The 15,994-nt window shown below is 38.8% G+C and overlaps 1 protein-coding gene across 12 annotated transcripts in view; it reads left to right on the top strand.

The window, feature by feature from the left end:
• The window catches only part of FAM13B (family with sequence similarity 13 member B), a 110,268-nt gene that overhangs the window by 39,127 nt on the left and 55,147 nt on the right, over positions 1 to 15,994 (top strand). For 7 of the 12 annotated variants that reach the window (XM_017959908.3, XM_017959907.3, XM_017959913.2 and 4 more), the window contains 4 exons: positions 3,736 to 3,913; positions 4,214 to 4,355; positions 8,486 to 8,581; positions 12,443 to 12,603. In XM_017959908.3, the coding sequence (XP_017815397.1) occupies positions 3,736 to 3,913; positions 4,214 to 4,355; positions 8,486 to 8,581; positions 12,443 to 12,603 (577 nt within the window). The remainder of the gene's footprint in view (positions 1 to 3,735; positions 3,914 to 4,213; positions 4,356 to 8,485; positions 8,582 to 12,442; positions 12,604 to 15,994) is intronic. The other 5 variants (XM_009209165.2, XM_003900148.3, XM_003900147.3 and 2 more) reach the window with 1 other exon arrangement.

Here is a 15,994-nt window from a genome sequence, read left to right as displayed (position 1 = left end):
TTCTTCTATTTTCCACTTACACATACATAATCATTGGCATGTATATGTATGTGTGCACATATACTCACATATACACCCATTTCTTTAATAGCTATTCTGCTAGGTGTGGTAGTATTTGAGGTGATATTTGCATTTATGTTGTAATATCATCTTTTCATTCATTCATTTAGTTATTCTTTTGGGAAGATGTCTAGATCTCTGAACAAAGGTTCCTCTCTTTGTTTACTGCAGATAATTTTGTTTGTTTCTTTTATTTTTTGAGACAGAGTCTTGCTCTGTCGCCTAGGCTGGAGTGCAGTGGGACCATCTTGGCTTACTGCAACCTCTGCAGTGCATTGCAACCTCTGCAGGTTTAAGTGATTCTCGTGCTTCAGCCTCCTGAGTAGCTGAGACAACAGGTGTATGCTACCATACCCAGCTGATTTTTGTATTTTTAGTGGAGATGGGGTTTCACCATGTTGGTCAGGCTGATCTCGAGCTCCTGATCTCAAGTGATCCACCCACCTTGGCCTCCCAGAGTGCTGGAATTACAGGCATGAGCCATGGCACCCAGCTGTAGATAAATAATATGATAATATTTTAATGTTCACAAATACATGACAGTTATTGCTTTTAAGACCATGAAAGAAGCACTGTTGCAGTTGCATTTCAGCTTTTGTTTTTAAAAAGTGGTTTCATTTCTCTGTGGTAGCAGGACAGTGCATTCACTGGTGTGGTTAAACTTTTCATTTAGACTAGGGTTTCACAGCCTTGGTACTGTTAATTTTGGGCTTGGTAATTTTTTGTGATGGGGGTTGTGTACTGTAGGATGTTTAGCTTTACCATAGGCACTGTCTTCCCCAAAGTCATGACAGCCGTTCATTTGTCAGATGTTGACAACTTCTGGTTTAGACCATAATGGTTAGTTCAACTGCTTATCCGTTGTGTTTTGGTAGAAAACATAGCTAGCAGTTTTGTGGATTAGTTAGAACATTTCCAGAAAATATTACAGTACTTGAAGGAATTGTTAGGGGAAACTTCTCTGATAACATACATTATTTTCCCTGGATATGATTTAACTAGAAAGTAGACTCCAAAGGAAAGAAATTTAAGCAAGTATGTATATATTTAATGTATTTTGAAGTGCTTCTGTGCCTTATTTGAAGACTTCAGAAACAGGCCAGTATAGGTATAAATGTGTAGAAGAAATGTACCCAACAAAACTTTGGATAATGTTGATAGTATTTCAAATAAAAACAGTATTGCCCACAAGCTTACCACACCATCAAGTCAAATGGTGTAGTATGTTCAACATCTTTTTTCAGTTATTGTGTATTCATTCAGTGAATTCAACTAATGTGTATTGAACATCTGCTATATGCTAGGCATTGCTCTAGACCAGCAGTCCTCAACCTTTTTGACACCAGGGACCGGTTTTGTGGAAGACAGTTTTTCCACTGATGGGGAGGAGGAATGGTTTTGGGATGAAGCTGTTCTAACTCAGATCATTAGGCATTAGATTCTCATAAAGAATGTACAATCTAGATCCCTTGCATGCACAGTTCACAGTAGCGTTCTTGCTCCTATGAGAACCTAATGCTGCTGCTGATCTGACTCGCTGCTCACCTCCTGCTGTATGGCCCAGTTCCTAACAGGCCACAGACTGGTCCGCAGCCCCGGCTGTGGACCTTTGCTCCAGATACTGAGAATTCAGCACTGAAAAAAACTAGGTGAAAATCTCTGCCCTCATGGCTGGGTGTGGTGACTCACACCTGTAATTCCAGCACTTTGGGAGGCTGAGGTGGGAGGATCACTTGAGCCTAGGAGTTCTAGACCAGTCTGGAACACATAGGGAGACCCTGTCGCTACGAAAACTTCAAAAAATAGCCAGCTGTGGTGGCATTTGCTTGTGGGTCTAGCTACCTAGGAAGTAGATGTGGGAGGATCGCTTGGGCCTGGGAGGTTGAGGCTGCGGTGAGCCTCAGTGAGCATGCCACTGCACTCCACCCTGGAGCGACAGCCTGTCTCAAAGAAAAAAAAATCTCTGCCCTCACAGAACTGAAATGCTATAGAGGATAAAGGGAGAATGGATAAATAGATGATAAAAATAAACATATGGATAGGTATGCTAGGCATTAAGTGCCACAGAGCTGGAGAGAATGTTAGGTAGAATTTGTCAGTGTTGGTGTCTTCATTATATTGATAATGCTTGCATTTTTGGTACGTGATTTTCTAAAATAATCCTTTTCTGTTGAATGCTTAGGTTGTTAAAATTTCTCTTCAGTTATAGGTACAGTGATTTAAACATTAATCCAGGGACTATTCCATCTGATTTTAAAATTGAAGTACTAGTACTTTTGAATGGACAGCTGGTAATATTACAAAGTATAGAAGAGTTGTTATTGGTTGCATTTTAAATTTTAAGTAAAACTCATGTGACTATAGCCTTTCCTGATAAACTTAAAAATTTTGTTTTTTTTTTTTTTTTTTTTAATTTTTGAGACAGGGTCTCATTGTGTCACCCAGGCTGAAGTGCAGTGGCACGATCTCAGCTCACTGCAACCAGTGCCTCCTAGGCTCAAGCCATTGTCTCACCTCAGCCTCCTGAGTAGCTGGGACCATATGTGTATGCCAGTACACTCGGCTAATTTTTGTATTTTTGGTAGAACAGGGTTTCGCCATGTTGCCCAGGCTGGTCTCAAACTCCTGAGCTCAGGCGATGTGCCTGCCTCAGCAAAGTGCTGGGATTACAGGCGTGAGCCACCGTACCAGGCCCAAAAAAATTTTTTTTTAATCAACATAGTACTGGAGTCCTATTTCCTGATAAACTTTTTAGACTAGTATTATTTTGCAGAGATGGCTAATATCATGACCATAACCTTTTACCAAAAGTTTTTCAGTAACATAATTTTAAGAACCTGCAGAAAAATACAAAATGAAACATAATTGAATTGGTTTTTACTCATGAAGCAATAAATCACTTTATTTTGAGAGAACCTCTGAGCACTTTTTTCTCCCAAATGGGATCCTCACCAATCAATGGAATTAATACAGATCTAGTTTCTGCTAGTGAAAACTCATTGACACGATAAATACAAGGCCTAACTTGTGTGATAAAGTTTACTTGATAAGCGGAAACCAGCATAAATTTAGAGGAGAAAAACAGACGAGAAATGAAAGACCTTTTAATTTAGTTCTACTGATATTGCTGAAGTTAATTGTTTATTTGGGAAGCCAGGAGAAGAAAATCACACTGTTACTTTGTTCTTTCCTTGTTTTTCCTTTCCAAGCTGAAAGGTATCGCTGATGCTATTAGCCCCTCAAATTGCATCTCTGCTTTGCTCACTAGTAGTTTGTATTGTCTGGCATGGCCAGTGCGTTTTGACCTTTTATAGTTGGCACTAGTGTGGAAACACAGGTACGGTCATGCTGGAGACAGTAGGATGAGAATTTAAAAAAAAATCAAAACAAAAAAACAAAAGTAGAGAATTGGGGCCAATGAGTAATAGATGAAGAAAACATCCTCCAGCAATTAAGGGGTTGAGTTCCTTTTTTCCAGCTCCCCTTCTCCACCTCTTCTCTGTTTCATAAGTGAAATGGAAAGCCCTAAGGCATTTGGCCCCAGTAGAGGAGGTGAAGAGGTTTTGAATTGTTGTAGTAAAAAGGTGATGTGGGTAGAGTAATGTGAACCTGGCAAAATATCAGAGCTTTGCTTTTTCCTTTATTTAAAAAAACCCTATCATTATTGTTTTATAGATTATAATAATGAAGATGAATTTGGAAGAAAGTTGAGGTTCCTCTTGCAACAGCTTCCACCTGTTAATTACAGTTTGTTAAAGTTTCTGTGTAGATTTTTAGCCAATGTAGCATCACATCATGAAGAAATTTGGTCTGCAAATTCTTTGGCTGCTGTCTTTGGTCCAGATGTCTTCCAGTAAGTTGTTTCAAAAATTTTTGTTTAATTTTTAAAAATTAGATACGTGAAGTGGAATCATTATATTGTCTCCCAAGGATTGTAGGTTGCTTGATGAACAATTATTTTTTATAGTAGATATAATTAATTCTTACAACATTTTTGTGAACAGGCTACAAATTAGGTAGATTTTACAGATAGGAGAATGGAAGCACAGAATGGTGACATAAATTGCCTGTGTTCATAAAGTGTCTCATTGGTTGTCTTCTACCTTTACCAGTGATTGATTTAAGAACTCTCAATTTGGACTTTTATTCTTAGCATTTACACAGATGTGGAAGATATGAAAGAGCAAGAAATAGTGAGCAGGATAATGGCTGGACTTCTGGAAAACTACTATGAGTTTTTTGAGAATGAAGAGGAAGATTTTTCATCTAATGATTTGAGTTCAATTACTGAACAGGTGAGAATATTCTATTTGGAGGGATAATTTCTTTCTTTCTTTTTTTTTTTTTTTTAAGAATAATATGCTCTTAAAGACTTGCCATAGACATAAGTGGAATTTAAGTACTGACTTGGAAGTAATTATCTTGATTATTACATGTAATCAGTAGGTGGCACATTCATGATTTTTTTTTTCCCTGAACAACATCCTGTCCTCCATAATTCGATTAATAAGGAAAAGGCATTAAAATCAGAGTATACAGTAGAGATTTTTTGTTTTTGTTTTTTTCTAACTATTGTTTATTTTGTAAGGATAATGCTGTGTTTTGGTTTTTTGCAGAGAAACTGCTAGCATAGAGGAATATAGGCAAGGGGTGAGAAATTTAAAGTAGAGGGAAAGATTAGGTACACATTTTTAAAAATTTGAAGTTTTTCTTCAGTAATATAGCAAATCAACACAATAGTATAATTATCATTAATGGAAAGCCTCTGGATATTAATAGTTTAAGTGGCAGGTAATTTTTAAATTCTGGTGACTCTAGAATATTAAAATCTCTTTCTGAGGTTACCTTATAATCTTTTACAAAATTGTTTTATTTTTTATAGAGACAGGGTCTTGTTATGTTGCCCAGGCTGGTCTTGAACTCCTGGCCTCATGCAAGCCTCCTGCCTTGGCCTCTGAAAGCGTTGGGATTATAGGCATGCGCCACTACGTCCAGCCACTTATAATCTTGATGGTTGAGACTATACAAGGCTCATACTTAACTTTCTCCTTTATGAAATGGGAATATTGAAGCTGAATAATTATCAGTTTATTGTAAAGCCATGTTAGTCCAGTCTTCTCAGGTTTAAAATTTGTGATTTAGGTCTGTGTAGAAGTTTTTCTTCTGCACTTACGTGAAGTGGTTTGCCATCAAACTTTTATTAACGTTAAAACCTATGAAGTCACCTATATTTTGAGTATTAGTTGGGGCTGATACTTCTTTTTTTAATGGATAATAATTCACCTGTTTCTTAAAAATGGTAGAATATATGGTAAAATGTCTTGCTGTCATCCATACTCACCTTTTCCTTCTTTCTTTCCTCCCCTTGGTTTTTTGTTTTTCCAGTTTTTAAAAGCAAATACAAGTAAATATTTTCTAACAGTTTTTTTCTACAAGAAAGTAGGATACTATCCACACTGTTCTGCCCCTTGTTTTGAAGATCTTATTAGAATATAGAGAGCACGTTATTTTTTTTTTTTTTTACACCTGTGTAGTTTCCTATTGTGTGGGTAGAACCTTAAAATGTATTTGATTTATAGTATCAGTCCCCACTTAGAAAGGGGGTGGTACATTCTGGTTTTCTCAGAATAATCTTGGTATCTGTCTGCTTCTGGTGTAATATTTAGAAGCTTCCCTGTCACTCTTAGATGTATTCAGGTTTGCATGGTTGCTTCCCTTCATTTGCTGTGAGATTACAAAGCATCATCTTTTGAGAGGTCGTCGATCATAACAGATTTTCATTAGTCCTGATAGTTCTTGTATATCATTATGTGGATTCAGAGTTGTATTTTCTGGGCAGCCTAACTTTAAAAGAGTTTTGATGCTTTTGTGAACTTTTATGACTAATACTTTTTAATATTTGGAGTTTATACTTCAGCTTTTCTTTATGTAAGGGTTTTTTTTTCTTTTTTTTTTTCTTTTGAGATGGAGTCTCACTGTCACCCAGGCTGGAGTGCAGTGGTGTGATCTAGGCTCACTGCAACTTCCACCTCCCAGGTTCAAGCGATTCTCCTGCCTCAGCCTCCTGAGTAGCTGGGATTACAGACAGCTACTGCCATGCCTGGCTAATTTTGTATTTTTAGTAGAGACAGGATTTCACCATGTTTGCCAGGCTGGTCTTGAACTCCTGACTGATCTCAGGTGATCCACCCACCTTGGCCTCTCAAAGTGCTGGGATTACAGGCGTGAGCCACTGCGCCTAGCCATGTAAGCATTTTTATCTTTGACTTTCCCTCCCTCTCTCCCTTCTTCCCTCTTTCCCTTTCTCTCCTTCTCTTTTTTCTCATTTCTCTTTCTTCCTATCCAAATATCAGGAACTTTAAAGGAACAGTAATAGATGCCAGATTAGAGCTTGCAGTGTGTAGACTGAGGATGAAACCTGTGTCTGTGTGTATATGTAATAAATTAAGGGTAGAATTTGTAGCCTTAATTAGTGATGCATAGAACTCTTGGCACATTTTTTGAGGGGTTCCAGTTATCATACACAGTTCTTGACTTAAAAACTTGGTTTAAGGAACTGATAGATCTCTAAATTATTCTTGCTTGAAGCAAAATGACAAGAAGAGGATAAGTAGATAGGTATGCCTAAACCTTTAATGTCTTTTGATGCTCAAAAGAAATCTACCTCTTGGGGAGTTCTGCATGCCACCTTTATTTCCTTCCTTCCTTCCGTCCTTCCATCCTGTCCTGAGACGGAGTCTTGCTCTGGTTGCCCAGGCTGGAGTGCAGTGGTACAATCTTGGCTTACTGCAGCCTCCACTTCCTGAGTTGAAGCGATTCTTGTGCTTCGCCTCCTAAGTAGCTGGGACTACAGTCACTCTGCCATGCCTGACTAATGTGTGTGTGCGTGTGCGTGTATTTTTGGTAGACACTGGGTTTTATCGTTTTGGCCAGGCTGATCTCGAACTCCTGACATCAAGTGATCTGCCTGCCTTGGCCTCCCAGAGTGCTGAGATTATAGGCATGAGCCACTGCACCTGGCCTATTTTGTTTATATTTCAGTTCAGTGATTTTCAAAAATGTAAGTAATGGCAGATAAAAATGAAATAATATACATAATGTTTGTGTCGTTTATTTTTTACATTTTTAAGATGATTTGACTTCTAAGAACTGGTAATGTCAGCTTAATATTTATATCTTGACTTCTCTAAAGTCTGCAGGATATGCCTTATGTTTTATATTTTGCTATAATTCAATATTTCTTTTCTTCCATGGTTTTCTGATGTATGCTGAAATGTCTCTATCTCACATGTATTGCATCAGTAGGTTTGTATTTTTTTTTGCACTAGAAAAATTGACTTAAAATACATTGTGCCTTACATTAAACAGAATGGTGAGGCACCATAAGGTAGTGTTGAATTCTGCATATTTGCCCATGGATAGAAAAAAGGACATTAGGCCAGGTGCGGTAACTCACACCTGTAGTCCCAGCACTTTGGGAGGCTGAGATGGGTAGATCGCTTGAGGCCAGGAATTTCAGATCAACCTGATGAACAGGGCAAAACCCCATCTCTACTAAAAATACAAAAATTATCTGGCTGTGGTGGCACACACCTGTAGTCCTAGCTACTCTGGGCGCTGAGGCACAGGAGTCGCCTGAACCCAGGAGGCAGAGGTTGCAATGAGTCGAGATCATGCCACTGCACTTCAGCCTAGGTGACAGAGTGAGACCTTGTCTCCAAAAAAAAAAAAAGAAAAAAAGAGAAAAGGATGTTAGTATAATTAAGCTTAATAAATGGAGTAGTGCAGTGGGTCCTGAGAGACATGCTGTAGATTTAATTATCTTGTCCCATGTTGCTAATTATTTTCTTACCAATTTTTTTTATCAATTCTGTCTCAGAATCTATTTTCTTATCAATTTTTATTATGTTTCTGGAATGTGATTTACAAGTAACAAAATTACAGATTTATGAGGTTTTTTTGTAAGTGGATTTGATAACTTTAGTTTGATTTGTGAGGCAGAATTGATAAGGTATTTAAGCAGACATAAATATCCTCAAACTCAGCACAACTTGATTGTGTTCTTAAATATTTTCAGTTTCTTGTCTATATATTTAAAGATGTGGGTAGACCTGGCCTGTCTTGGCAGTACTTTGATTTTTCTCCTGATTTTAATATTTGAAGGAAGCAAAGTTTATCCAGCACTTAATTCTTTTATAGTTTCATCCCATTAATGCAAATATTTGACTATTAGAATCTTTTCCAGGTAGTAGATATTTTTATTAATAATATGAGAGAGAGAGGTGGCTGGAGATGATGAACAGGGAGTGCTTGAAGGATGATGCAGAGTCAAATGGATTTCGTATGGATCCTTAAATGAATGAGAAACCAGTAGAATGGTTTGAAGATGGAGGTGATAATGATGTTTCTTTATACATTTGAGAAGACAGGTAGCAGCGTTCTCCACAAACTGGAGTCTGGAGAGCAGGCATTTCACGAGGCCCTAGAGAAGGGAATTATAGCAGTCAAAGAAAGAAGACATGTAAGTATGGATGAGGTTTTCCATAAGTGGAGTTGAGGCTGCTGCATACATAGAGCAAGTTCAAAATAACTTCTGAACAAAATAGTGTTGATAAGCAGAAGGTCAGGTTGACAAGGAGAGGATCAAGAAGAACTTCGAATATTAGTGTGGGGTAAGACAGTATTTTAATCCAAGTCTTTAATGCTTAGTTTAGCTCAAAATAATTGAGTCAGTTCTTAGTGCAGGAAGTTACTTTGGGAGGCCTTGAGAGGGGAGAGAAAAAAAACCCACAGGGTAATTAATTGTTCATGTCATATTTTAGTTGATGATTATTGTTGAAAATACTAGAGACTGTCAATTTCTATAAAGCTTATTGAATTGAATATATTCGATATATTCAAGTATAATGCTTTCATAGTTCCTCGGAGCTATTGACTTTAGACACGAAATGATTTTATTATTTTTTTGAGAGGGTCTCACTGTGTTGCCCAGGCTGGAGTGCAGTGGCATGGTCATAACTTACTGTAACCTTGAACTTCTGGGCTCATGATCCTCCTGCCTCAGCTTCTTGAGTAGTTGGGACTACAGGCATGTGCTACAATGCTTGGCTAATTTTGAAAATTTTTTGTGGAGACAGAGTTTCACTATGTTGCCCAGGTTGGTCTTGAACTCTTGGCCTCAAGCAATCCTCCTGCCTTGGCCTTCCAAAATGTTGGTATTATAGGTGTGAGCCACCACACCTGGCCCCATAAAATGATTTTAAAAAGTGTGATATAACATGTTAAAATAGGCCAGCCATGGTGGCTCACACCTGTAATCCCAGCACTGTGGAAAGCTGTGGTGGGTGGATCACCTGAGGTCAAGGGTTTGAGACCAGCCCGGCCAACATGGTGAAACACTGTCTGTACTGAAAATATGAAAATTAGCCAGACGTAGGGGTGTATGCCTGTAATCCCAGCTACTCAGGAGGCTGAGGCAGGAGAATTGCTTGAACCTGGGAGGCGGAGGTTGCAATGAGCCAAGATCGTACCACTGCACTTCAGCCCGACCGACAGAGCAAGACTGTGTCTCAAAACCAAACAAAAATATGTTAAAATAATAGTATCTCTATACCAAAAAGGTGTGAACTGAGTAATTTTTTATTCTGTTTTAAAAGCCTTCTTAAATTTTTTTTTTTTATATTTTGCTGTTGTGCCCAAGCTTTTATTAATCAACCACAATAACTCCCTGCCCCCCACCCCACCTTTTTTTTATTTGAGACAGTCTTGCTCTGTCACCCAGGCTGGAGTGCAGTGGTGTGATCTTGGCTTACTGCAACCCCCATCTCCCAGATTCAAGCAATTCTCCTGCCCCAGCCTGGGATGACAGGCACTTGCCACCATGCCTGGCTAATTTTTGTATTTTTAGTAGAGACGGGCTTTCGCCATGTTGGCCAGACAGGTCTCGAACTCCAGCCCTCAGGTGATTCGCCCACCTCTGCCTCCCAAAGTGCTGGGGTTACAAGCATGAGCCACCGCGCCTGGCCCCCTTTTATACTTCTGAAAACATTTTTTTTTTTTTTTTTTGGCCAGTGTTTCCTTGCTTAGATTATGAAATGGATATTAAGTACATCCTGTCAACCTTCACTAGTTAATTAAATACATAGATGGGGAAAGAGGATAATTTCTCATTTGATCTACTTTAAAACCTGATCTATCATTTGAGATTTTCACCGTTGTGTTGAAATCTTACCTCTCAGTTAATCACTTAAGCCAATGATTTTTCAGTCCTTTTCATCAACATAATGTGGGATGGACTAGGAAAGATATTTATAAACACAACGAATTATACAGAATCTGCTGCGTGTACTTTACATGTGAACTAAATGGTTCACTAACTGTTTTGTTTTTATTTTTGAGACAAAGTCTTGCTCTGTTGCCCAGGCTGGAGTGCAGTGTGTGATCTTGGCTCATTGCAACCTCTGCCTCCTGGGTTCAGGCAATTCTGTCTCAGCCTTCCGAGTAGCTGGGATTACAGGCACACGCCACCACATCTGGCTAATTTTTGTATGTTTAGTGTAGGTTGGATTTCACCATGTTGTCCAGGCTGGTCTCGATCTTCTGGCCTCAAGTGATCCACCCTTTGGCCTCCGAAAGTTCTGGGATTACAGGCATGGGCCACCGTGCCTGGCCTAACTATTGTTAATAATGACTTTTTAGTGACCCATCTGACTAGTGACCTCGATAGACCTGTGGTTGAGACCTCCTGCTTTAGGTAGTTTGGATGGTGGATACTGTCTTCATTGATATAAAAAATGATGTTACATGTAGAAACTAGGATCTATGCTGTTAAAGAAATGACAGCAATTTCAGTTATAATGATAGGCATTATTGCTTATTATGTATAGACATTGCTGAAGAGGTTATGTATATTAATCCTTTCAACCGGCTCTGTGAGGTAATTAGTATAGCATCTCCATTTTATACTTAAGACTTGGTCAAGTTAAGTAAGCTGCCAGAGAAAGTTAGGGGCAAGTAGGGATGTGTGAATATAGATATTTCTGCCTCTGAGGCCTAGCTTTTAACTACTGTATTATACTTTATTCAATTTTGAAACTGAATCTTACTCTGTCACCCAGGTTGGAGTGCAGCATCACAATCATGGCTCTCTTCAGCCCCGACCTCCTGGGCCCAAGTGATTCTCCTACCTCAGTCTCCCAAGTGGTAGCTGAGACTACAAGCACATGCCACCATGCCTGGCTAATTTTTGTATTTTTTGTAGAGACAAGGTTTCACCATGTTGCCCAGGCTGGTCTGGAACTCCTGGGTTCAAGTGTTCCAACCCCCTCAGCCTCTCAAAAGTGCTGGGATTATAGGTGGGAGGCACTGTACCCAGCCTGTATTATACATTAAAATAGGCACTCTGTACTTGTTGATTAGGAGTGTGATAGAATATCACAGTGTAATTAACTTTCTTTTGGTTGTAGTTTTACTTTCTGATAGTATTCTAGTAACTGTATTTGTCCATCAGAAAAAACACCACTGTTACATGTAGTAGTAAACACATATATTCTAGGTATTTCTATTGCATTTTTCTAGAACGGAGAAAAAGCGTACTTTTATTGCTCAGAGTCTTTAATGACTAGTATTAGTTTATATTAAGCCATTCTATAGATAGTTTCTTCTTTGGGATAACTTAAAAACTCATTTGAAAGTATTTCGCTGGTTTTCTTTCTCTAATATTTCAGTATCTTTTTATTAGAGTGATTACGTACGTAGCCAGTTTGGTAATGGAGGACATTTTAGAGCTGCTGCTAGCAAGATAATTATAACCTTGACTTGTGCTTACTGGTCAAAATATGAGTTCTTCCTTGTTGTAGGATCCCATCTCTTCATGAATAATTCAATCTGAATCACTTAGAAGTTAGCTGACATTTTCTAAAATGTAGCTAACATCTTAAGGCAACATTTTTTTGCCCTTCGTTTTTCACACTTACTGTATTAAAATGACTTGTTTAAGGCACCTGGAAATCAGATCAATTAAAAGTCTGTTGTAAGTGTTACATTTACAAACCTAGTTAGAAAATTAAGTTTTCTTAATGTTAACTATACCTTATAGGCTTACTTATATTCCTAGATATACTAATTGTAAAATTAGTATATACTAATATACTAATTTGCAACTAGTGATACACTAATCTAGCTTCAAAATGTTACATTTGTCTGGTTGCAATTTTATTTTGATATGAGAAAGTTGACAGTTACTCCATAAGAGAGATTGATCTTAGGAAATGAGGAAATAAAAATGAGTTGTTTGTGTTTAAAATTTTCATAGACTAGTATGTCTTAGATGTGTTAACAGTTTCATCACATTTTAATTCTGAATTTCCTTTTATTTATATAGGTTAATGAACTTTCTGAGGAAGAAGAGGAAGATGAGAAGCTGGAACATATTGAAGAACTTCCAGAAGAGGGTGCAGAAAAATCAAATGACATGCCAGAGGTGGTACAATTAAGGATGACTGAAAACATCCTGGAATCAAATAGTGTTATGGCATCAACAAGGTAATAGCTCAGTTGAGTGAACTTTAGCTTTTGAGTATTTCATTCTAAGTGTAGACTCACTCAAGCACTCAAGAACACAAACTATGTGAAAGTTTGGCATTTGTGTGTGAAAAAGAGCAAGAAGTAAAATTTCAAGATGCAGTCTTGCTAAGGAATTTTCAGTTACTAGTGTTAATACCTTTTTTTCAAAAACGTAACCTCTTACAAATTTATTCTTGAAGTTTGTTTTGTATTAGCTTATTAATTGGGCTGGATAAAATTTCAGAACCTGTGGAAGTAGCATTGTTAGAGAAGGATACAGTGGCTGAATTGACTTGTATATCCTGCTTCCAGGCTACAATTAGTTTTATCTAGGCTGTAAGGATGGAACACTGATCCATTAAGATAGTGCTTTCCAAGGCCGGGCACGGTGGCTCACGCCTGTAATCCCAGCACTCTGGGAGGCCGAGGCGGGCGGATCACAAGGTCAGGAGATCGAGACCATGGTGAAACCCTGTCTCTACTAAAAATACAAAAAATTAGCCGGGCGCGGTGGCGGGCGCCTGTAGTCCCAGCTACTCAGGAGGCTGAGGCAGGAGAATGGTGTGAACCCGGGAGGCAGAGCTTGCAGTGAGCCGAGATCGTGCCACTGCACTCCAGCCTGGGCGACAGAGCGAGACTCTGTCTCAAAAAAAAAAAAAAAAAAAAAGATAGTGCTTTCCAATTCTTTTCATGTATAAAGTGATAATATTTACATGGCATACTGGGTAAATTCGATAAATGTGGTAGGCTGAAGGCCCTATCCCAGCACATAGCTGGGACCATTGGGCACACTATTTAGGAAGCTTTAGAGAACTCAAGAGAAAGAGTGAACCTTTCTATGGCTTTTGATAAATATTTCCAGACTACTTAAAGGACGTGAGCCAGTTTACATTGTCATACTCCCCGTGTATATCTTTAGGTCTGCTAAATTCTATGCTAGTTCTCTGTAAAGCTCCATTGTTTACTAACCCTTTCTAATTAGGAGGATACAGCTGTATATTTAGTCCACTAGATTTTTAAAATTTAATTTGTGTTCAGTGGAATGGTGGTTAAAAAGAAGAGGAAATAATAATTTGAGTGAGAAAGCAAAATGTCATTTAAAAGTAACTGGTAATACCTAAGGGAAGAGCTATCTATTGCCATTCAGGAAAACTATGAAGTAATTTTAAATGTCTGCTGCTAAATACAATTATTACATTTCTCCATAGGCCTCTGGATCTTTATATTATGTATGGTTTCTTCAAACATGATCATAATTCTGTTTTGTTAACATGTTTATTTTCTCTTTTGCTGGATTTAACATTCTGTTTTTGCTTTTATGTGTGTTTACATGACCTCCTAATTTATTTTTTTGATGGTCTCTTAACTGTATTTTAATTGTATGTTAAAATATTATCTGTATGTTCAGATATTTAACTATATTCTATCATTCTTTTTTCTTGATATTTTGAGTTGTTTTAGCTGGCTTGTCAGTACTGTACTGCTGCTAAAAAAAAAACCACCTTTGTTGTTTGGCTCTTTTTTCTTTCTTCTAAATTATTTGGATAAATTTACTGGAATTTTAGAGTGAACGTTTCTCTGGCTTTTGGTAAATATTTCCAGACTGCTTAAAGGACGTGACCCAGTTTACACTGTCATTAGCAGTATTTTCTTGAGGACCTTACAGCAATAGATTTAAATGGGTGTTTTAAATTTTGTTAATTAATTTATTATTATTTTTTGAGACCAGAGTCTCACTCTGTCACCCAGGCTGGAGTGCACTGGCACAATCTCGGCTCACTGCAACCTCTGCCTCCTGGGTTCAAACGATTCTCATGCTTCAGCTTCCCAAGTAGCTGGGACTATGGACGTGCATCACCATGCCCAGCTAACTTTTGTATTTTAGGAGAGACAGGGTTTCACCATGTTGGCCAGGCTGGTCTCAAACTCCTGGCCTCAAGTGATCTGCTTGCCTCGGCCTCCAAAGTGCTGGGATTACAGGAGTGAGCCACTGTGCCCGGCCATTAATTTTGTTAATTTAGAGCTCTGCTCTCCAATAAGGTGGCCACTAGTTCCTTCTGTGTTTTTATTATTATTTAATGATAGGGTCTCTCGCTCTGTCATCCAGTCCGGAGTGCAGTGGCACAATCACAGCTCATGTATAGCTTCTACCTCCTGTGCTCAAGCAGTCCTCCTGCCTCAGCCTCCTGTGTAGCTGAGACCACAGGTGCGCACTACCATGCCCAGCTAGTTTTTGTATGTTTTGTAGAGGTGGGGTTTCAGCATGTCGCCCAAGCTGGCCTTGAGCTCCTGGGCTTACAGGTGTGAGCCACTGTGCCCTGCCACTTGTGTGTATTTAAGTGTAAACTTAAACGAACTAAAATTAAATAAAAATTTTAAATTCCTTCCATATTTGTGCCACCTACATTTCAAGTGCTCAGTAGCCACACGTGTGGCAAGTGACTGTCATGTTGGACAGTGCAGATATAGAACATTTCTATCATTGCAGAAATTTCTTTTGGACAGTGCTGATTTAGACAAGTGAATTCATTAAGTGTGTTTATTTATATAATTACCAGCAAGGCTAAGTATTGTTTCAAATACTATGTATTACTGATAGCTTCTCTTTGATCATCTGTCTGGTTTTGTAGAGGATCCTCCTTTGCTCCAACACAGTCCCTTTGCTCCAACACAGTCATTTTAGAAGGATTCCTTGGAGATTTAGTGGTTGTTAGGATTTTTTTTTTTTTTTTGAGATGTAGTTTTCATTCTGTTACGCAGGCTGGAGTGCAGTGGTGTGATTTCGGCTAACTGCATCCTCCACCTCCTGAGTTCAAGCGATTCTCTGGCCTCAGCCTCCCGATTAGCTGGGATTACAGGCCCACACCACCATGCCTGGCTAATTTTTGTATTTTTGGTAGAGACGGGATTTCACCATGTTGGCCAGGCTGGTCTCGAACTCCTGACTTCAGGTGATCTGCCCACCTTGGCCTCCCAAAGTGCTGGGATTATAGGCATGAGCCACCATGCCTGGCCAGTTGTTAGGATTCTTTAATTGCAGCTCCTAGAAATAGATTCTAGTTAAAGTATAGAAAAAGCAATTTATTCGTAAGAAAGATTCTGGGCTACAGTCAAATGGAAATGCAAAGATCAGAACATGGGCAGCTCTGGGAAATTTAGAAACACGGAGGCATGGAATAACCTCTTCCCCATGTGGCTGTTGCTGTGAGTTCTGACGGCTTCTGTCTGTTATTCTGCTCTGGAGCAGATAGCTGTGGGGTGGTGGGGAGAGGGTCTGCCCTAAATTTAGTTGCGTGTCTATTCCTATGGCCAGTGTAGAACTGGTCATTGTGATTTATGTGTATCTGAGGACTGTGTGGGATGGAGGGAG

The sequence above is a fragment of the Papio anubis genome, chromosome 5 (genome assembly GCF_008728515.1).
Source record: "Papio anubis isolate 15944 chromosome 5, Panubis1.0, whole genome shotgun sequence".
Lineage (NCBI taxonomy): Eukaryota > Metazoa > Chordata > Mammalia > Primates > Cercopithecidae > Papio > Papio anubis.
The sequence above is the reverse complement of the archived record's forward strand: the minus strand, read 5'-3'. Positions and strand labels throughout refer to the sequence as shown.